Genomic DNA, 22,069 nt, shown 5'->3' with positions numbered 1-22,069 from the left:
CCCGTTCCTTCTATATTTGTATAACTTTACGAGGCTATCTTCGTTGAAAGTTTTTTCTCAGAAGCCTTAAGATAGAACATAGTTCTTGGCAGCAATTTGAAAGTTATTTGAGGAGAAGGGGAGACTTACAATGATGATTCAAATGAAGGAAACTAAAAAGTAATGAAGCAAGGCAGAGGAAAAAGCAGTACTCACTTGAGCACATCCCAAAAGAATAACATTTCAAATGTAACTAGAAAAAAGTATGCTGAAGTTCACAATACAGAAATAATTATTAATAAGATAGCTTTAAAGCCCTGCTCAGCTTTTGAATGTTGGGAATTGACCCAGAGGTGGCTGTAACCTAAGATGGTTCCTTCAGTAATGACCATTTTTTCTTTTTCAAGATGATGATTATTCCCCACCTTCTAAGAGACAAAGACCAACGAGCCACCACAGCCACCAGTCCCAGAACCCGCCAATGCTGGGGAACGGAAAATGAGGGAGTTCAACTCTGGTAAGTTCTCAGCGAAATCCATGACCTTTTCCTTTATCTTCTGGACTCTCAATGTGACTGATGAAAGTTACCACATGCTCTGCAGGGGGAAATGGTTTAGCATGTGTTACTACATCTTAATCACATCTTTGTAAAGCCAGGAGCATTTTACAAGTCACGTTACAGACATTGTTTAAACATAGTCTGTATTTACCAAAGTATAGGACATTGTATCATCTCATATTAATTAGTTAGTTGGCTCAAAATTAGTGCTAATGACTTAGTAATTCAGTGATTTCTGTTAGCTTTAAAACCTTTATTTCAGAACTATTTCACCTCTTGGTTTTCATTTTTGCTGTGTGTCACTGCCTGCCGGCTGCTAATTAACTCCCAGTGAATCATGTGTCCTGTGAAGGGACTGAATATTAGTGGCAATTTATGTTGATGATTTGTATTTTGAATAAATAGTTTGAATACATAGAACATTAAGCTTGTATACATTTTGAAAATAGTATTTTAATATTCTACTGTGTCATAGTTACAATGATTGGATATATATTGAATTTATATGTACTTTAAGTTGTTATATGTTTATGGTCTTTAGCATTCTAACGTGCAATTGTATATCTGTTAAGTCTTTTTATTTTTCAAGATGAGACTGATTTATTGAGGCATCTGTTTGATGCCACATTAAGTGGCCCAGGCTTTGTGTAGGGGTTGAGGTTAAAGCAGGAAGAAGGGTGGTGAGAGGCGGGGTACCAGGATTAGGTTGGAATACCTGGGGGTGCTCTGAGGCTCCCCAAGTTTCCCTGGTCTTGGCTGGCTGTGCTGCTGGCCTGGGCATCTGATGGGCCTGCAAGGGTGGTCCAGGGGCTAGGGCAGGGACTTTGGAGTCACGCCGTTGGCTTTGAATCCAGACTCCTACACTTGGTAGCTGTGAACTCTCCATGCCTCAGGGACCTGCAGAACTGAGCTCTGTCTGAGCCAGGTTGCATCCAGGCACTGCGCATCCATCCAGAGGGGCACTGCCTCAGGCTGCTCGCTATTCACTGCCTTCTCAAGCAGACCCTTGTCTCCTTCTAGGCCCTCACAATCCAGTGGAGGAGACGAAACTCATCTGCCTCTGTCCCTCTGGGCACGCCTCATGCCAGGTGCATCTGTGGACAGGGGCCATGCTCCTGGGCTTCCAAAGTTGGAGAAAGCTGCCAGGCTCAGGTGGGTACATCACAGCAGCTGCTGCCCTCTGAACACAGTGACAAAAGAACACTGTGGGCCTGGAGCCCTGGTCTGGGGCATTGGGCAAGGCTGTTGCACTTCTCTGATCCCATTTTTCCCCATCTGGAAAGTGCGCTGATTGTATCTCCCTGTGGGCACTGAGGGCTCAGTGTTAGTTTGAGAGCCAGCATCTGGGGTTTGGGCTGTAATTCCCCATCAGCCCCATAGCTGCGGGGAACCAGGGACTTTGTTGGGATTACCCTAGGCATCAGTTTAGCTTCCTGCCCCTGGCTTGGGCTCAGCACCTGAAGTAGTCTAGGGGGTAGGTGGTCCTGGTGGGGGCTGGGGCTTTTACCCAGACTGAGGTCACACCCAGAGCCAGAAGTCTTGGTGCCTGCTCTGGGCAAAGGTGCCAGCCTGTGCGACAAGAGCGAAACTCCGTCTCCAAAACAAAAACAAAAAAGCTTGCATCATTTCAAGGGGCTCACACCTCCCTAAGGGCCTGGTAATTGGCTGGCTCTGGCCTGCATCTGGCCCCGAGGGTGTAGGTAACACCTCACCTTACCTGGTTTCTTCCTGCCAGGGCCAATCTTCAGACCTCAGGACTTTGCAGCCTATCCCACCTCCCCTCTGGCCAGCCTTGAGCCCTTGTGGGTCCAGCACATTTTCCAGGCTGTCTCCTGGTTGTCCTTCTGCCTCGAGGCCTGGCTCATGCTGCTCCCCCTCCCACTCTCCAAGACCCACAAGGACCACTCCACACCCAGCTCAGCCTCATCCCCTCAGATAGTCCTTTCTCTTTCCTCAGGTGGCCAGGTGCATATCTTGGTGTGAGGACCTTCGCTGTATCTGGGAATGCCTACTGGTTACCTCGGTAACAGAGAACAAGGCATTTACCTGATATGAATGTCTTGGTTCACTGTCTACATGGCTAGGGAGGGAATCAATAATAGGCTTTTCACTTGCTGCAAGGGCCAGTTCTCCTGGCCCCATGGCTTTAGGGATGGAGGACGCTGCAGGAGATGCACCGCTCACTTCCCAGCTGAGGACTGTGGGTCATCTCAGGGCGATTTCACAGTCCCCACATGCCCCACCCCCTCAGCTCTGCAAATACCAAGCAGTGCAGCCTGCCTAGGGGATGATGGGCTCGAGAGTGCCCAGGTAGTGCCCAGAGTGCCCTTGGCAGGCCCCTCACCTGGCTGCTTCCACAGCTCTGTAGCAAGAGTTCTAACCTTTTCTGACCGTGAAGCCTGCTGAGAATAAGAGCTGTGGACTGTTTTCCCAGAAAGGCATGTACATGCTCTCCACACAAAACCTTTCATCGTGGCCAAGCACAGTGGCTCATGTAATCCCCGAACTTTGGGAGGCGGAGCCAGTTGGATCACCTGAGGTCAGGAGTTCAAGACCAGCCTGCCCAACATGGCGAAACCCTGTCTCTACTAAAAATACAAAAAATTAGCCAGGCGTGGTGGCAGCCACCTGTAATCCCAGCTACTCCAGAGGCTGAGACAGGAGAATCACTTGAATCTGGGAGGCGCAGGTTGTAGTGTGGTGAGATCATGCCACTGCACTCCAGCCTGGGCGACAGGAGCGAAACTCTGTCTCAAAAAACAAAACAAAACAAAACAAAACCTTGCATCCTTTCAGGGGGCTCACACCTCCCTAAGGGCCCAGTAATTAAACCCCTTGGTCCTGAGGGTGAGAAACTTTGTCTCAGTTCTTCCCCAAGTGATCAGCCCAGGGGTCAGGAAGGAGAAGCCAGAAAGCAGGACCCATGAGAAGGGCCCCCTCCTGGAGTTTGAGGCCCACTCCCTCCTGCCCCTGCCTCTCCTCTGTCCAGGACTCCTCCCTGCTCTGCCCCACTCCTGGGGCCATAACCATGGGGAGCTGTGGTTTTCTACAGGCCCCTGGGCACAAAGTGGGCAGGCTCACCTGGAGGCGATCAGAGTAACATGGCAGGAAGTGAGGGGGAAAGCCGCCCTGGAACTGCGCCTCTCTGACCCCTGACGTCACTGGCATGCACTCCTCCCTCCCCTCACTCAGGCAGTGGCATGAGTTCCATGTGAGTGCTGTCCTGCTCCCTCTGCTGCCTCTTTTTTTTCTTGGGGCTGCCATAACACTTTCCCTTCCCCAGCCCTGCCAACCTGGTGGGACATTGGGCTTCCCTCTCACAGGGTCCTGGGGACAGGCCCATCTTTTATCATACCCACAGAGAGACCGTTTTTTTTCTTCAGGACCTGGGGAGCAGCCAGGTTCCATGAGTTAAATGCAGATCTGAACCAAGCTGGGATTGGGGTACACACTCTCCTCTACTGAAAAGTAGCTAGGGAGTCCAACTAGGTGAGGAGAGTGGGGCAGGGCCAGACCAGACAAGGACTGATCACCTGGAAAAAGCCTGCCATCAAAGGTCTTGGCAAATGCTGGGTGCAGTGGCTCACTCCTGTAATACCAGCACTTTGCGGGGCTGAGACAGGTGGACTACTTGAGGCAAGGAGTTCGAGTCCAGCCTGGGCAACATGGCAAAACCGCATCTCTACTAGAAATACAAAAATTAGCTAGGCGTGCTACACTCCTGTAATCCCAGCTACTCAGGAGACTGAGGCAGGAGAATCACTTGAACTGGGGAGGCAGAGGTTGAAGTGAGCTGAGATTGTGCCCCTGCACTCCAGTCTGGGAGACAGAGTGAAACTGGCCTCAAACAAAAAAGAATATGGCCTTGGCAGAGAGGGGCCAGCCCAGCAGTGCCTTCCCTTGGGTTTCTCCTGGGTAGGCCTCTGCCATGAGAAGGTGCTTCCTTCTGCCTGTCCATGGCCCACAGCAATGGAATGTCTGCTTCTGGGGTTTGGGTGGGAGACTGCTGGCAGAACTGGAAACCTTCAGGTGGGGTTTTTTTGTTTTGTTTTGTTTTGTTTTGTTTTCGAGATGGAGCGTCGCTCTGTCACCCAGGCTGGAGTGCAGTGGTGGAATCTCAGTTCACTGCAACCTCCGCCCCCCTGGGTTCAAACAATTCTCCTGTCTCAGCCTCCTGAGTAGCTGAGATTACAGGCATGTGCCACCATGCCCGGCTAGTTTTTGTATTTTTTGTATAGATGGCATTTCACCATGTTGGCTGGGCTGGTCTCGAACTCCTGACCTCAAGTGATCCACCCACCTCGGCCTCCCAAAGTGCTGGGATTACAGGCATGAGCCACTGAGCCCAGCCCCTTCAGGGGGGTTTTGAGGCTTCACTACAATACTAGTTTCCTGTGGCTGCTGCAACAAATTACCACACACTTAGTGACTTAAAACAACCAAAATGTATTCCCTTACAGGTCTGAAGGCCAGAATTCTACAGTAAGTCCTACTGAGTCAAGGTGGGAGCAGGGTCGGTGGCTTCCGAGGCTCTGCGGGAGAATCCGTTTCCTGGCCGTAGAGGTGGCCTGCACTCCTCAGCTTGTGCTGCCCGTCTCGAATGACTGGAGTTTCCTGCTTCTGTTACTACACCTCCCACCCTCTCCATCACCTGCTCTGCTCTTACAGCAGAGCTCTGCCCCTCATTCCCTGGCCTCACTCACACATAGCCTTCACCCAGACAGCCTTCGCCCTGTGCACCGCGGCTGGGGCTGGAGGGGAGGCAATGGCCGTCTCCCGTGTGTGCACTGGACGCCCGGAATCTCAACAGCACTCACACTGGAACTTGAAGGTGCCCCGGGGAAACCCACGGAAGCACAGTGGTGCCTCTGGCTGCCTGGAGCCTACCCCAGTTCCTCCCTGGCAGTGAGAGAAAGCTGCAATCACCCATCAGCAGGCTTTATTACAGAAAAGGAAACGCAAATTGGGCCTCCCCTCCTGCTGGGAAGCATGGGAACATAAGGTCGAGGAAGATGGAAGGGGGAACAAAGAGAAACACTGCAGACCGGCTGCAGCCAGAGGCTGCAGGTGCAGGGCTGAAACTGAATCATCGCCATGCCAGCAGGAGTGGCCTGCCTGGAGTAACCCACCCTTCCAGGGAGCACAGGCTGGGTGCCCTCCCCAGGGCCCAGGCAGGCCCCTCCTCTGGGTCTTGGGGCCCCCGTAAGAGCAGGAGTTGGAGAGGGTGGGCTCCTCGCCTCCACTTTCTCTGTCCTGTTAGAATTCTAAAGGGCGGGGCATTTTCTGTGTTAGGGAATGCTCCAGAAGACTTATGTGACCTCAACTTCAGCTAAATTTCTAATAGGAAAAGTTGGTAAGCTAAACAAAACCCTAAGCCCCCTAAACAACTGAAAGGGGCCCCAGAGAAACCTGAAAAGCTGAGTTCCCAGCCTCGATGGGAAGGGAGGTCCGCCACGCTTCATTACGCTCCTTCCCTTTTGCAGCTTAGATGCAACCATGGACCAGCATTAGAGGTCATGGAGATCTTAAGACTGACAGACAGACTCTTTGTGGCAATAAGACACCAAATTATAAACAGGACCCATGCAGGCAAGGGTAAAGTCACACCTGCAGGTCATCATCTTGCTACACAGCTTCCAAGTTTTAGACAGAACCTTCCTCCTCCAACCAAATGCAAATTAAAGAATCTCTGAATCCACCGATGTCCTGTAAGCCCCAGCTTTTAGATGTCCCTCCCTTTCAGCTCAAACCAATGCCGACCTTCTGTGCACGGCTGTATGCCTTTGCCTGTAACTCCTGCCTCCCTGAAATGTTAAAACCAAAGTGCGGCCGGGCGCGGTGACTCACGCCTCTCATCCCAGCACTTTGGGAGGCCGAGGCAGGTGGATCACCAGGTCAAGAGATCGAGACCATCCTGGCCAACACGGTGAAACCCTGTCTCTACTAAAAATACAAAAATTAGCCGGGCGTGGTGGCGGGCGCCTGTAGTCCCAGCTACTCGGGAGACTGAGGCAGGAGAATCTCTTGAACCCGGGAGGCGGAGGTTGCAGTGAGCCGAGATCGCGCCACTGCACTCCAGCCTGGTGACACAGCGAGACTCCATCTCAAAAAATTAAAAAAAAACTGCAACCCGACCTCAGGTCCTTTCTCAGGACTCCTTGGAGCCTGTCTCCCAGGCTGTGGTTACCCCTGTTGGCTCAGAAATAACCTCTTTAAAATATTCTACGGAGTCTGGTTTTTCCATCAGCAAGTTTTACTCTAAAGTGGACATTGTTTTCCTTTCACAAAGGGCTGGGGCTTCCCAGATGATAATGAAAAAATTAAATTTAAATGTTATTTAAAATACATTTCTTCTTTCATTATGAAAGTAACAAATGGAAGAACATGTTTCCAAAGCCATCATGGTTTGTTAGTTAATTTTTAAAACCAATGAAGATAGGTTAAAAAAGTGAGCAAACATATTTTACATATATTTTTAACTTGAAAACTTATACATATTTACTCATTAATTTCTATAGTAAACTTATTGAGGTATAATTTTCATACAATTGAGAAAAGGAAAGAAATTGTGCTGAGGGATGATGCAAGTCCTTTTAAACGATCAGGCCCAGAGAGGCAGTCAAGTGAGGCGGCAGTGACTTCCCACTCCCCGCCTTGGAGCTGTGTATTCGTCTCTTGAAATGCTGGCTGTTGCCTCAGGTTAACCTAGTGCAGCAGCAGACACTGCAACTCACACCCTACGGCTTAACAATATAGAGCCAAGCAATAGATTATGTTACCTTAACATAAATCCTTGGTCAACAACTTGGAACAGCCTCTTCTTTCCCTTGAAAAACCCACCTGTAACAGCTGCTAATAGGAGGTGTATTCAGGGCAACTTGAATCTACGCTTCCGGGCAGCAGTCCTCAAGCTTCGCCCAAACTCCCTCCTTACATGAATTTTGCCTCAGGTCTTGCCTTTGAGTCCAATTCAATGTGATGTTCAGTTTTCAGTCATACAAGTTGACAAGTTGTGACCAATGTAAGCCATGCATCCACCGTCCTGGTCAAGATGCATGAGGCTTCTGTGACTCCAGAGAGGCCCTCCCACCCCTTCCTAGCCAATGCCCCAGTCCCATGCCTCCAACCCTCCCTCTGGTCGTCATCACCATCTGGCCACTTCTCCATTCATGAATATTCCCACCCCTTCCTAGCCAAAGCCCCAGTCCCAGGCCTCCAACCCTCCCTCTGGTCGTCTTCACCATCTGGCCACTTCTCCATTCATGAATATTCCCACCCCTTCCTAGCCAACGCCCCAGTCCCAGGCCTCCAACCCTCCCTCTGGTCGTCTTCACCATCTGGCCACTTCTCCATTCATGAATATTCCCACCCCTTCCTAGCCAACGCCCCAGTCCCAGGCCTCCAACCCTCCCTCTAGTCATCTTCACCATCTGGCCACTTCTCCATTCATGAATATTCCCACCCCTTCCTAGCCAACGCCCCAGTCCCAGGCCTCCAACCCACCCTCTAGTCGACATCACCATCTGGCCACTTCTGGCTCCATTCATGAATCTAGATATTTCCATATAGGGACAAGCTTGTATTTAGCATTGGTCTGCTGATTGAAGTTCTTCTTCTTCTTTAGTATAAACCCCAGGCTTAACTCTCCTTCCTAGCCATCCAATTTCATATTTTTTAAAGTGGACCAAGAAGTTGGGCACATTTTAAGACAATCTAAGACCAGAATTTCTCCAAACGTTCACCAATTAGTTTTCATTTTTAAGAGTCATCTTGTCTATACCTAATTCAAAAGCAATTTTTACAGCAGCCTCAAGTTACCTTGATCTTGATTTCCCAAATCACTTATCTAGGTTTATGTAGAAACAACTTTCTGTCATTTTGCACTGATATGTAATAGGTTACATAATGTTGAATTACGTTTCATGGTGTTACTGGAACAGGGTCTCAATCCAGACCCCAAGAAGGGGATCTTAAACCTCGTGCAAGAAAGAATTCGGGGCTAGTCCATAAAGTGAAAGCAAGTTTGTTAAGAAAGTAAAGGAATGAAAGAATGGCTACTCCGTAGGAAAAGCAGTGATGTCGGCTGCTCGACTGAATATACTTATGGTTATTTCTTGATGATATGCTAAACAAGGGGTGGATCATTCAAGATTTTGCCGGGAAAGGGGTGGGCAATTCCTGTAACTGAGGGTTCCTCCCCTTTTTAGACCACATGGGGTAGCTTCCTGACATTGCCATGGCATCTGTAAACTGTCATGCACTGGTGGGAGTGTCTCTTAGCATGCTAGTGCATTATAATTAGTGTATAGCGAGGAGTGAGGGTGACTAGAGGTCACTTTCGTTGCCGTCTTGGTTTCAGCCAGCTTCGTTACCATATTCTGTTTTATCAGCAGGGTCTTTGTGACTTGTACCTTGTGCAGACCTCCTACTTATCCTGTGACTAAGAACACTGAACTTCCTGGGGTTACAGCCCACAGGTCTCAGCCTCATTTCATCCAGCCCCTATTCAAGATGGAGTCGCTCTGGTTCAAATGCCTCTGACACTAGTAAGGATCACAGGTAGCATCAACAGGTTTGGAGCAAACCTGAGTGTCTCCTGGTTGGTCATATCTCAACTGACGAAATCCACAACCAGCAGAGAGCAACCTCCTTGCCCCCTGTGCTCACTGAGTCATCCAGCCCATTTTGACCAAGATTATGTGAGTTGCTGGAGCAGAGGTTGGTTGAGGGAGCTCCCACTGTATGTAATCACAGTGTCTTGCACAAAATAAATAGAAAACACAAGAATACACTCTTATGCATGATCCTACAGCCCAGAGGCATCCACTTCCTACATTTTGCATATCAGTTTCCAGTGTCTAACAAATACTTTAATGTACTTACAGTCAACATCATTGCAGGGCTAGAGGGAACCGTAATCTACAAAACTGTCCTCAATTCTGCACCAGTTACAAGGGTAGCGGTCTCCAAGACCACCCTCAGGTTTGATAATTCGATAGAAAAACTCACTGAAAGCTGATATACTCATGGTCATGACTTAGCACAAGGGTAGGACACAGATGACTATCAACCCAGGGAAAGGCGCTCAGGCCGGAGTCCAGGAAGTTCCCACCTGCAGAGGGTCCTTCCCCACAGAGCTGTGGGCAGTGTCACTTGGGGCATCCAGGTGGGATCCCCCGAGTTTAGTGTCCCAGAGCCTTTGCTGGGGCCCCATGGTTGACTTCCCATGCGGATGGAGGTCTCCAGCTCACTCGAGGGTGAGCTCATCGCAACCCCTACCTGAATCACACTTTAGGCCTCCTGGTGTGGTCCAAAGGCCCAGGCAAACCAAGACCATCCCATGTGGCTTAGAGACCACCTCTCAGAAGCTGGGAGAAGAGGCCAGGTCTCTCTGGGCAAGGTTCAATTCTTTATTACACCGTCATATATAAAGGATTTATTTTTCTTTCCAAAAGTTGGATTGCACTACACGCTTTGCTTTGCAATCTGCTCTCAGGCTCTTGGCATGACCGTGTGCCACATGCCACTTTGTTCACTGAGGCGGACTCAGAATTCCTGTCATCGTCCTCTGCGGCTCACCTGGCCGTCCTCAGCACCTGGGTGGGAATGGAATTTGAACACTGGCATGATTGTGGGTTGGTATCTCAGTCTGGGGTTCTAGAAGCAGACCCCAAGACGAGGATTTGTGTGGAAGCAGTGTAAATGATGTGTTCCCTGGAAAACCCCATTGTGGGAATGGGGGGTGGTACTGGGTGGGGAGGAGGCCGCACGCTGTGGGGGTCACTCCGGCTCCATCTCATGGAGGAACTGGGAGGCTGCTTGTCAGTGCTCACAGGTGTGCCCTTTGGTTTGGGGGGTGCTCAGGTGCTCTATGTCTTATCTGTCATTCACTGTCTGAGGGTTATAAATTCCCAGACAGCGTAGCCCTCCAGGAGCTCAGCGAACCCCAGGGAAGAGGTTCCTGTGGCCAGAGGGCAGCCCCTGCAAGATTCAGAAGCCGGATGCTGGGACTGAGAGACCTGGGGCTCGGGGGCCTGCAAGATTCAGAAGCCGGATGCTGGGACTGAGAGACCTGGGGCTCGGGGGCATAAAAATGGTCAGTGGATACAGAGAAATGTGGGCAGAGTCCTCACGGCATCTGCTACGAATAAAGTCTGAAGGCGCCACAGCACTCAGAAGGGCCGGGTGTGATTCTCTCCTGGGTAAGTGTGTGCTCTCGGTGGGGTCAGCTGACGGAGACCGGGACAGAAGCTTAGTGGCCGCTCACCACGGTTTCGTCCCAGCCGCGTTCACCTGGGTGTCAGCTCCAGCAACCTGGGCAAGGATGGGGGAAGAGCATTCTGTCCCGTGGGTGCCGCATATGCTCAGGCCATCAGCTCTACCCCAGTGGGTGCAGGCTCCCTCCTCTGCACTGAGCACCTCGCCCCGTCGTCCTGAGCCCTCCATCATCTCCACTTTGGGCAAAGGCCAGGGGCTGCTTGGCAGGGTCTTGAGCAATGGAAAGGGACCAGCAGGCTGATCGCTTTCCCTCCTCCCTACCTTAGACCAACTCAAGGTGCAGGGGCCCCCACGGCCTCCCTGAGACACCCTCATGAGCCATCATTGGCTGTTTTCTTTGTGATCTGTGATAGCTCAAAATAAATGCATAAATAAATAACACATAAACAGAGCATCACTCTGAATTTGTCCCGTTTCTTCCCTATCTCCGTGCCTAACCCCACTCCTGCTTCCCTGGGCTTGCGGGCCACCCCCCATCCCCACCCTCACCCTCACCCCCACCCCTAACCCCCGACCCCCACCCCCACCACCCTCACCCCCACCCATAACCCCCGACCCCCACCCCCACCACCACCCTCACCCCCACCCGTAACCCCCGACCCCCACCCCCACCACCACCCTCACCCCCACCCCTAGCCCCCAACCCCCACCCCCACCACCACCCTCACCCCCAACCCTAGCCCCCGACCCCAACCCCCACCCTCACCCTCACCCCCACCCCTAACCCCCGACCCCCACCCCCACCACCACCCTCACCCCCACCCGTAACCCCCGACCCCCACCCCCACCACCACCCTCACCCCCACCCGTAACCCCCGACCCCCACCCCTACCACCACCCTCACCCCCACCCCTAACCCCCGACCCCCACCCCCACCACCACCCTCACCCCCACCCCTAGCCCCCGACCCCCACCCCCACCACCACCCTCACCCCCACCCCTAACCCCCGACCCCCACCCCCACCACCACCCTCACCCCCACCCCAACCCCCGCGCCCCACCCGTTGTGCAGATCTGGCTTCTGGACTTCCTTCTGCTGTCCAGCCCACCACTGCCCAGCTCCTCAAGAAAAAGGGCTCCAGGTCTGAATCCTTCCCTCGGGGGCGAGATGTGTGGCTGGACCTGAGGTCAGAAGCGCGGCTGAGGCTGCAGACGTGTGCACAGAGTAAATGTGTTGAAATACTTTACTGCACGTGTTCCCTTTATACTCTCTTTTCACACTAATTTCAGGCCTGCAGTCTTTGTGCATCTTTGCTTACAGGATTTTGCCGTATTGTAAATCAGAATTACCCTGAAGTTTACAGCTAAGCCAGACTCTTATGGAAGAAAAAGCTAGGTGTCAGAGATGGTGGGGGTGGGGGATGCAGGGAGAGGGCTTTTGGGAAGCGCTGGTCTGAAAATCTTTCCAGACACAACCATTTCTTACCTCCACCATCAGCACTCTGATGGAGCCACTGTCACCTGTGACTTCTGTACCTGTTTTGTATGGCTGCCATGCCCCTCCCACCCACCTCCAGTCTACAGACAGAAAGGCACATGGATAGATAGACAGAAGGATAGATAGATAGACAGAGACACATAGATAGATGATAAATAGATAGATAGATAGATAGATAGATAGATAGATAGACAGAGACACATAGATAGATGATAGATAGATAGATAGATGATAGATAGATAGATAGATAGATAGAGATGATAGAGACAGATAGTTGATAGATAAATAGATGGATGATAGATGATAGAGGATAGGTGATAGATGATAGAGACAGATAGATGACAGATAGATAGATAGATGATAGATGATAGATAGATAGGTGATAGATGATAGATAGATAGGTGATAGATAGATAGTGACAGATAGATAGATGATAGATAGATGATAGAGACAGATAGAGACAGATAGATGATAGATAGATAGAGACAGATAGATGATAGATAGATAGATGATAGATGATAGACAGATGATAGAGACAGAGACAGATAGATGATAGATAGATAGATGATAGGTAGATAGGTTAGATAGATAGATAGGTGATAGATGATAGGTAGATAGATAGATAGATAGATGATAGATGATAGATAGATGATAGATGGATAGATAGACAGAAAGATGATGATATAGCTCTCCTTCTCCCGCTTTCTGTTCTGAGGTAGCAGGCCACACTCAGGAATGCTGGAATGTGGGTGTTTGGTGAAAGTGCTCTGTGAATGAACAATATACATGAGCTGTATCTATATCCAGTCTAGTCTCAACACAGCAGCCAGAGGTTTCTTCCAAAAATACATGTCAGCTCAGACCCCTCTCAGCTCCCGTCTCTCCAGCAGGTCCCCATCCAGCTAGGTCAGGAAAAGCCATCTTCACGATGGCTATGGAGGCCCCCAGGGATGTCCCGCTCTCACCCCCAGAAGCTTGAGTGTGATGAGAGGCCGCCCTGAGGCACATTGTTCTCTGGACAGTTGGCCTTAAACGAGGGAGGTTATCCTGGGTTCTGGGGGAGCCCTGACAGCAGAGAGCGTCCTCTGGATGCAGGCGGAAGAGGGTGGCAGAGAGGACTCGGCGTGAGGAGGACTCAGGGTGCCCTTGCTGGCTTTGAGAAGGCGGAAGCAGCCAGCCTTGAGCTGACAGCCCACAGGGGAGTGGGGCCTCTGTCCCTCAGCCACAGGGAGAAGTCCTGTAGCCCCCAGTGAGCCTGAAGCATGTTCTTTCCTCGAGCCCCAGACAAGAGCACGGCCCACTGGCACCTTGACTTTGGCCTATGAGAGCAGAGTACCCCGCTGAGCCAACCCTCTCTGACTGTGATAATACATGGGTGTTGTTCAAGCTGCCACATTGTCCAGGGGCTGTAAGAAATGAATACTGTGGTCTGCAAGTCCCCCTGACAGTCTCCCACCCTCCTCCCTGGTCCCTCAGACACCCTTGTTCCTCCCGTCAGAACCACAGGCCTCATACTCCCTCTGCCAGAGGCCCTTCCCCAAAACAGAGGAGTGAGTGGAGCAGACAGCTGCCAGCTGGGTGTGTTCCAAGCCTCGGCGGATGCTTCAGAATAGAAGCGCCCACGCCGCTTTGCAAAGTGTAAGTGACCGCGTGGCTCACAGACAAGCCTGTTTTCTGTGAGTCCTGGCCCTTCCTGGAAATGGTGGGGAGGGTGGCTTGGTGAGCTGCCCACATGGTGTGTGCAGGAGGTGAGCTGATCACTGGGCCACAGGTGGCTGATGGGGGGCAGCCATTGAGTGGGACAGGAGTAGGTGACCAGCAACTGCAATAGTCAGGAGTGTTTGGCGAGGGCCTTCCTTTGGCTGAGAAAGGAGGCAGATGCTGAGTGTTCAGCAGTTTGGGAGCAAGGAGAGTCCCTTCTCCTCGTCCCCTCCCCTCCCTTTCCCTCCTGGGCCATGCAGTAGGACTGTGAACAGCATAGGAAATGCACACAGAGGAGCTCAGGACGCCCAGGAGGACCTCGAGGGGTACCCAAGCAGAGGAAGCTTGCACCCTGAGTCTGCAGTCGGCTGGGGTGGGGCCCCTGCACTGGAAGGAAGGCTGGGCCCCCGACCCAGTGGTGGCTTCAGGGCCTGGTGAGGGTCACTTTCAGGCTGGTTAGACCTGCAGCCTCCCCAGGTGGTGTGCTCAGGCAGTGCCTCTGGGCCGGCACAAACGGGAAGGTGCTGAGGCCGCATCTACCTGTGGCTTTAAACACTGGCTTCCACCTGCTGGCCTCCGCGTCCCTCCAGCCGGCCGCCTGGAGCTCATTTTGTGAAGCTGGTTGTGTGTGAATTAGGTGATTCCCACTGTGAACAGTGGAACTCTTGCACATTCCTTGTGTAATTTTGTCCTTAGCATTGTGTTCACCTCGTGCGCCAGCTGCAGACCCTCTCAGGACCGCCCCAGAAATGCTGGCAGCTGGTAAGTGAGCATCTTCAGGCAGCTGTGAGCTGTGTGAGATGATTTTACCAATGCCAGCCTCATATCCACGCTCTGAGCATGTCTGAGGTGAGAGGGCTCAGCTATGATGCCCGGAAGATGAGGTGCATTAAATGCATTTTGACCTGGGGTATTTTTTTTCTATTATTATACTTTTAAGTTCTAGGGTACATGTGCACAACGTGCAGGTTTGTTACATATGTATACATGTGCCATGTTGGTGTGCTGCACCCATTAACTCATCATTTACATTAGGTATATCTCCTAATGCTATCCCTCCCCTCTCCCCACCCCACAACAGGCCCTGGTGTATGATGTTCCCCTTCCTGTGTCCAAGTGTTCTCATTGTTCAGTTCCCACCTATGAGTGAGAACATGCAGTGTTTGGTTTTCTGTCCTTGTGATAGTTTGCTCAGAATGATGGTTTCCAGCTTCATCCATGTCCCTGGGGTATATTAAACTTACGATGGGTTGTCAGGATGTGGCCCCACCAGTCCAGGAGCATCTGGGCTATGATTATTTATTTTGTTCCTAGAATTTCTCCAGCTTGGGCATTGGGAGCTCTTGCAGACCCCGTCGACATTCACTCCCTGAAGCCTCCAAAGCCACCGCCCTTCCCTGACATCTTGTGCAAGGCAGGAGGTGTGCGGCCAGTTTCCACAAGGAACAGGGTCTCCTCCAGGCTGTTGGTCCCTGGAGAAGTAACTTTTGCAACTTTTGTAACTTTTCTGTAAGCCTAAAATTATCTCAAAATACACAGTTAAAAAATGAGTCAAGCGATTTCACCCTGGAATCTGCAGACGAACACTAATGATAGCAGCAACAATAATAACAGTGGCCTTTGTTGAGTGTGGCAGGCAGTGTGCTAGCACCTCCTGTGCGTTTTCTCATCAAATCCTCCTTAGGAACCCAGGGTCTTCCCATCAGCATCCTGACCTTGTGCATGAGGCAGCGGAGCCTGGGAGTGCGGCGGGGCAGCCGGGGAAGCGGAGGCGTTCCAGGGACGCCCATCTCTGCCGCTGGCTGGCAGCCTTCGCTCTGTTAGCTCAATGTTTGCCTTAATGCACCCTTTAGAATCGCACTCCATCCTTGGAGCCTTCAGCAGCTGATAAAAAAAGAACCCTTCTGTGTACACATTGGCAACTCTACCACCCTATTCCCAGTGGAGCTCCGGGAGCTGAAAATAACCACGTGCTTTCTGTTTCATGCAGAAAAGAGGACGTGTGCACTTTATTTCGTAACACTTGCCATTTTTGAAACTCTGATTTTTCCCACATGTATTTTTAAAATGTCCTTGGAGGAAAAGACACACTGCGGATTTTGCCAGCTTCCTCTTTTTTTGTAATCCAGCCCAGGTCTATGGGCAGGTCCAGATCTTCAGGGAAGAACTCCTGGCCACCAGATGTGAAGAACGACGGGAAAGAAAGCCTTGAGCCAACACAGATGGCCATGGGGTGGACTTGCCAAGAAGTGCCAGGAGACAGCTCCCTGGGGGTCTGAGGCCGAGGGCCATAGGAGGAATGCCATCCTCAAGGGCCCCCTGTCCCTTGCAACCCAGGCCAGGGAGGAGCAGTGGCCTGCCAGGGTCTCTGCATGGCCTGTTTCCTGTGCAAGGAAAGGCCACTGGCTAAGACAATCCAGGGCTCTGTGTACTGAGACAGGAGCAAGGGTGGTCGTCCAGGGCTCTGCCTTCCCTGAGCTTTCAGCACTGTCCTCACCCCGGCCAAGCACGGCCAACGGAGGGAGGTGTTTGTGTCAGCCTTCCATCTGCGTGATGCTCACTTGCTCCCTTTTAACTGAGTGAGCCCCACAGAGATGCATTTTGGGGAATTTCCAGTGAGCACAGAGCAGGTGGGTCATGGGAGGGTCAGGGCTGAGCACGGCATCAGAGGACGACCCTGCCCTCCGAGGAACACCCTCCTCCAAGGCCACCGGCAGGTTTTCCGGGTCAGCTCTCTCCTGAGGCTGCCAGGCCGTGCCCTTTCCCATCTTGCTGCACTCACCCTGGACCAAGGATCCCAGACTTACCACCGGGCTGATGCTTGGCTGTGAGTGAAATTCCTAGGATTCAGGGCCAGGCTAGAAGGGCAGTGGGAGTGGTGTCTGTGGCTGGAAAAGACCCATGCCTGCCTCCCACAAGGCCACACAGCCAGGAGGTTAGGCAGAGAGGTGGGACATGCCCTTCGACCCCAGTGAATCTGCGCAGTGCTGGAAATACGGCTTGGACTGCACAAACGTACACAGTCGGTCAGCCCTAGTCCTCCCAACTGGGACTGAGAGGAGACCCTCCCAACACCTGCTGTTACGTCGAGGGGAGCCTCTTGCCTTGTGCAGTCACTAGGGCTAGGCTGGTCTCATCTCCTTCAGTGATGCACCCAGCGGGTCGCACTGCAATACGACAGGAAAAGGAAATACACGGTAAAAACAATGACAACATAAATGCATAAAGTGAACACATTTCCTCTATAAAGTCAGTAACAAATTAGAAAATGTAATACGGACAAACTTAGTTCTGTTCTCAATACTAACAACCCACACATGATCTTAGCCGGGAACTGTATTAAGAACAGTATTAAAGCAGAGGCTTCATGTGGGGAAAGGTCCCAGGCTTGCTGAGGTTAAGACAATTTACCTGTGTAGAGACATGTCATCACCCTGGAGACAAAGGCTGATGAGCAAATAGACTAATCCTCCCCTGACTTAAGAACTTATAAAGTTGAAACAAAATTATATTTGGCCCTCTTAAAACATGCTAATGGGATTCAAAAGCTTATCTGGAAAGCAACTGAGCTTGAAGAAGCACGAGCCATTTTAAGAGAAGAATATTAGGAGGGGCATTCCCTGTCAGAAATTAAACCACGGTGTGAAGCTATGATCACTGAAAACATGTGGCACAACTGCAATCATCAATTATATCAGGGAAAACATAGATTACTCTTGAAAGAATTGGAATTTATGAAATAATTGTATATGTTTGCAGCAGGGGTTAATGGTATCACATATCTCTAGAGAAAGATGTATTCAACCAGTGATCTGTGATAAAAATAAAATATGTACAATAAATTAGATCTTCTCATATCATCTTAAAATATGACAAACTCCGGAGGTGCCCAGAAAACAACTCCAATGAATGGTCTCCCCCAGCCCCAGATGAAGGCAGTGCCCTTGGGTGGCCCCAGGGAAGAGCTCTCTGCCCAGGGCCACTCTGTGTGGGTCGTGTGAAGGACTCTGGGTCTGGAGCTGTGTCACCAACTACCCTTTGGACCGGTCACTTTCTAAAGGATCAACATCCACAGATTCAGCAGGGCTGGGTGAGGAGACCCAGGTGCCCACCCAGATGGACGACCTGCAGCGGCACACACCCAGGTGCCCACTCCTCTTGGGGGGAGTCCCCATCACTGGATCTTGTCAGCCCTGTGCCACAGAGAGGCTGTGCTGCTATTGTGCGTTTTGGCAGCAGAGGGTGGACACGTCCAGGGAGGGTGGATTAGCTGAGGAGCAGAGCTGGGGCCGGTGCCTCGGCAGTTCACCCACTCCCAGTCTAGAGCAAGAACAGGGTGGACCCTGCGATCCTCGAAATGAGAGTGTTTCCCTTCCTCAGACACATGAGCCAGGCAGTGGAGTTGGGATGTGTCCCTGGATGGTGGCAGGTTAGAGGGGTCCCCAGGCTCCCACAGGAGCCCAGGCTCGAGGAGGAACCCTCTGCCCCTGGCAGAATGGGCACCTGCATCTTTTATAGTGGGAGCTGGGCCCAGGGAGGGACACACTTCCTTGTCAGATCTAAGACCCAGTTTCTGGGGGGACAGGGGTCTCCAGGCACCCAGGGAAGCTCTCCCAGGCAGAGCCGGGCCCAGAGCTTGCACTCAGGGATGCAGAAGGGATACAGGTAAGGACGTAACTGGATGGAAATTTGTGACTTCAATGCAAAAATTAGAATGTCAGAAAACCTAATAATTAGTAAGCTAAGCATTTGCTGTGAATCAGGTAATAACTAGGAAAATTAATATAATGCACAATGAACAGAATGACTACAGGTAGAAGATTGAGAATAGCAGGTGGTGGCAGAGATGTGGATCAACCAAAACTCCTTCTGTTGGTCAGAGTGGATGTGAACTGTGAGGCTGTAGAATGATTTGGGAAAATTGTCTCTTCATATCTGTTAAAGCTAAATGTACGCCTAGCCTATGACTCAACAATTCTGCTCCTAGGTATATAACCAAGAAAAATCCACAAACAAGTTCACCAAAAGGCATGTGCAATACGCAGAGTGACACTATTCATGACAGTCTCCAAACTGGAAACAACCCACATGTCCACCAATGGATAAACCGTGGTCTGGTCACACCATCAAATACAACAATGGGAGTAAATGAGAAGAATGAATGAATCTCACAAACACAATGTTGAGTGAAAGAAATCAGACGCCAAAGAATGCACACCAAGTGATTCCATTAAAAACAGATCATGGAGGCCGGGCACGGTGGCTCATGCCTGTAATCCCAGCACTTTGGGAGGCCGAGATGGGCGGATCACGAGGTCAGGAGATCAAGACCATCCTGGCTAACACAGTGAAACCCCATCTCTACTAAAAATACAAAAAAATCAGCCGGGCACGGTGGCGGGCGCCTGTAGTCCCAGCTACTCGGCAGGCTGAGGCAGGAGAATGGCGTGAATCTGGGAGGCGGAGCTTGCAGTGAGCCGAGATCGTGCCACTGCACTCCAGCCTGGGTGACAGAGCCAGATTCTGTCTCAAAAAAAAAAAAAAAAAAAAAAAAGATGTTATAATGTCATAATGCCAAAGCTCTGATCTCAGAGGTTATGGTGCCAGAAGCCATGATGCCTGAAGACCTGATGTCAGAAGTCATGATGTCAGAAGTTACGATGTCGTGATGTCAGAAGTTATGATGTAGGAAGTTACGATGTCGTGATGTAGGAAGTTATGATGTCATGATGTAGGAAGTTACAATGTCATGAGGTCAAGAGCCATGATGCCAGAGCCCTGATGTCAGAATTGATGATGTCATGTTCTCAGAAGTGGGGACAGTGGTTATTCTTTGGGGAATGGTGATGAGAAGAGGCACTTGAGGGACTTCCAGGGGCCTGTAGCTTTTTATTTCTTGATCTGAGTATGGCTTACACCAGTGTTTTCAGTTTATGAAGCTCTACATTTATAATATCTGTGTTTTATAATCCCTGGGTATGCCACACACTTTAATTTAAAAGTATGTTTAGAGAAAAGGGTTGCAGTCCTGGCCCTGTGAGGCTCCTCATGTGATCTTTGACAGCCCCCTTCTCCCTCTGGGCCTCAGTTTTCACATCTGCAAAGTGACGATCTGCGTGCAGCTGAAGGAGCATGGAGACTTTACGTCTCGTCCTGATGTCCAGGAGGGTGGAGGCCCTCTTTCCACCGTGTCTCTTTAAGAGGGGTTACCAATGCACTCTGCCAGGAGCCTGGAGGGGAGCAGGGTCTCTTCGAAGCCCACCCCTGGGACAGTGGCCCACACATGCAGGATGCAGACCTTGGTGGATGCCAGCACAGGGTGGAGGGGCCAGGGAGGGAGAGTCAGAGAGGCCACGGGGCCCACCGCCAGTATTAATATTAAAGGCGGTTCTGCACAAATGATCGCATCAGGCCTGGAAAACAGAGCAGCCAGCTTACATGGGAATGTTCTCACCACAGTCAGCCGTGCAGAACTCTCGTCTAGTCAGTACTATTGAAACCTTTAATTTCCCTTATTTTGTGCAAGGCGAGAACTGGATATCAGAGGGATTTCTCCCAGAATCACATCCGCTCTTGCCAGTGTCTCCCCTGGGAGGCCTGATGGCCCCGGTGTGTGAGTGGGAACAGCAGCCCTATCCTCAGCGTTTATTTCCCCTGTGGCCAGTGAGAAAGGATCACCAGCAAGCCTGAGCCCAACCGTCTGCAGGCTGACCTTGACTTTGACCTTGGACCTCAAGGGGCAGGCATGGGAAGCTCATATTCCAGGCATGGGGCTAAGAGTGGAGGCCTGCTGAGCCCCAGAGCTGAGGCCCCTGTCTTTACTGGACCAGCCCGCACTGCCCAGAGGCTCTCTTGGTGCCAACAGTGAGAAGCTGGGTGCCAAAGGCTGCACCACTGCTGCCCTGGGAAAAAGCAGCTAATTTAGCTGAAGGACACCCTGGCCCCTCTTTTCCCACGCTGCTGAGCCCACTCTCTCGCAAGCTGCCTCCTCCGGGCATCACCAGTGATCCCCATCTCCTGAGGCCTCCTCCCAGCCTCAGGGGGGCGGCTGCCTCAAGTCATATTATAAACTAGCACAAAGCCTGTGTAGGACCCAGGAAGCAGGTCCCTGAGCCGGGAGTCCCCATCCCTGCACAGCATGGCCCTGCTGAACCCCAGCTAGCAGGGGCTGTTCCCGCCTGCGCCTGCCCCTTCCCACCGGAGGACACACCTGACAGTGGGACCTGAGCTGCGGTTTCCTGGCGCCCGCCAGGTGGGGCTCTTCATGCGTGTGCACCTGTCCTCAGGCCACGAAGGAGTTACCATCACTGTGTCCATTTCACAGAGGAGGAGACTGAGGCTCAGAGATGGGAAAAGGATCAGGCCAGGAGGTGGGGGAGAAGGATCCTGTGACTTGAGGCCCGCCCGGCACTAGAGTCTGCCTGAAATCATCAGCTGTAAGATTTCGCCTCTCATAACAGTAATAATGATAATAATAGTAACTCATTGAAAATAACTTTATGGTCCTTTTCCATGTATAGAAATACAGATGCTCAATGAAAAAAAAAAAATCCAGTCTTCCCAACTCTGCAATGTGCGTTTTCTAGTCTAAAATCTAAGTCTCCATTTATTGCTTCTAAAATGCTCCTCAGGAGAGTTTTGCCGTTTCCTTCAACAACTCTACCTTTCTCACTGAATTCCCCACCATCAGGATTTTATGTGTCTTTCTGCTATTGTGAATGAGATTTTTCCCGCTTTATTTTCCTGTTTTCTAAGTGGATATCGGTGACTATTGACTAGTGTTCATTTTGTTATGCTAAGTGCTCCTGTTTCTTACAGCCTTGCAGTTGATCCTCTGTGTTTTCCAGATCAATCTCAAACCATCTGCAAAATATGGGAATTTTGCCTCTTTCCCATCTTTGTAGCTCTTATTTCATGATTTTTTGGTCTTCTGCGGAAAGGAACAGGCTCAGGTAAACAGCCAGGCTGGGGCACCCTCAGGGCAGCTGCGGATCACCCTATGCCGTCCCTCCAACCCTGGTACCCACCCCTCTGGGAGTGAAGGCTGCCAGCCGAGATGCACGGTTGCTGGGAAGTGCATGGATGAGGCCCACCCAGGTCTGAGGCATCTCACC

General features: G+C 51.1%; 1 protein-coding gene across 1 annotated transcript in view; it reads left to right on the top strand.

Annotated features, from left to right (window-relative positions):
* LOC744661 (uncharacterized) overlaps nucleotides 1-6,240 on the top strand; it is a 37,104-nt gene extending 30,864 nt beyond the window's left edge. The window contains 3 exon segments of the mRNA NM_001302429.1: nucleotides 387-496; nucleotides 1,559-1,690; nucleotides 4,999-6,240. Coding sequence (NP_001289358.1) covers nucleotides 387-496; nucleotides 1,559-1,690; nucleotides 4,999-5,539 — 783 coding nt within the window. The 3' untranslated portion in view covers nucleotides 5,540-6,240.
* Nucleotides 6,241-22,069: the final 15,829 nt, after the last annotated feature.

The sequence above is a fragment of the Pan troglodytes genome, chromosome 1, assembly GCF_028858775.2.
Source record: "Pan troglodytes isolate AG18354 chromosome 1, NHGRI_mPanTro3-v2.0_pri, whole genome shotgun sequence".
Classification (NCBI taxonomy): Eukaryota; Metazoa; Chordata; class Mammalia; order Primates; family Hominidae; genus Pan; species Pan troglodytes.
The sequence above is the reverse complement of the archived record's forward strand: the minus strand, read 5'-3'. Positions and strand labels throughout refer to the sequence as shown.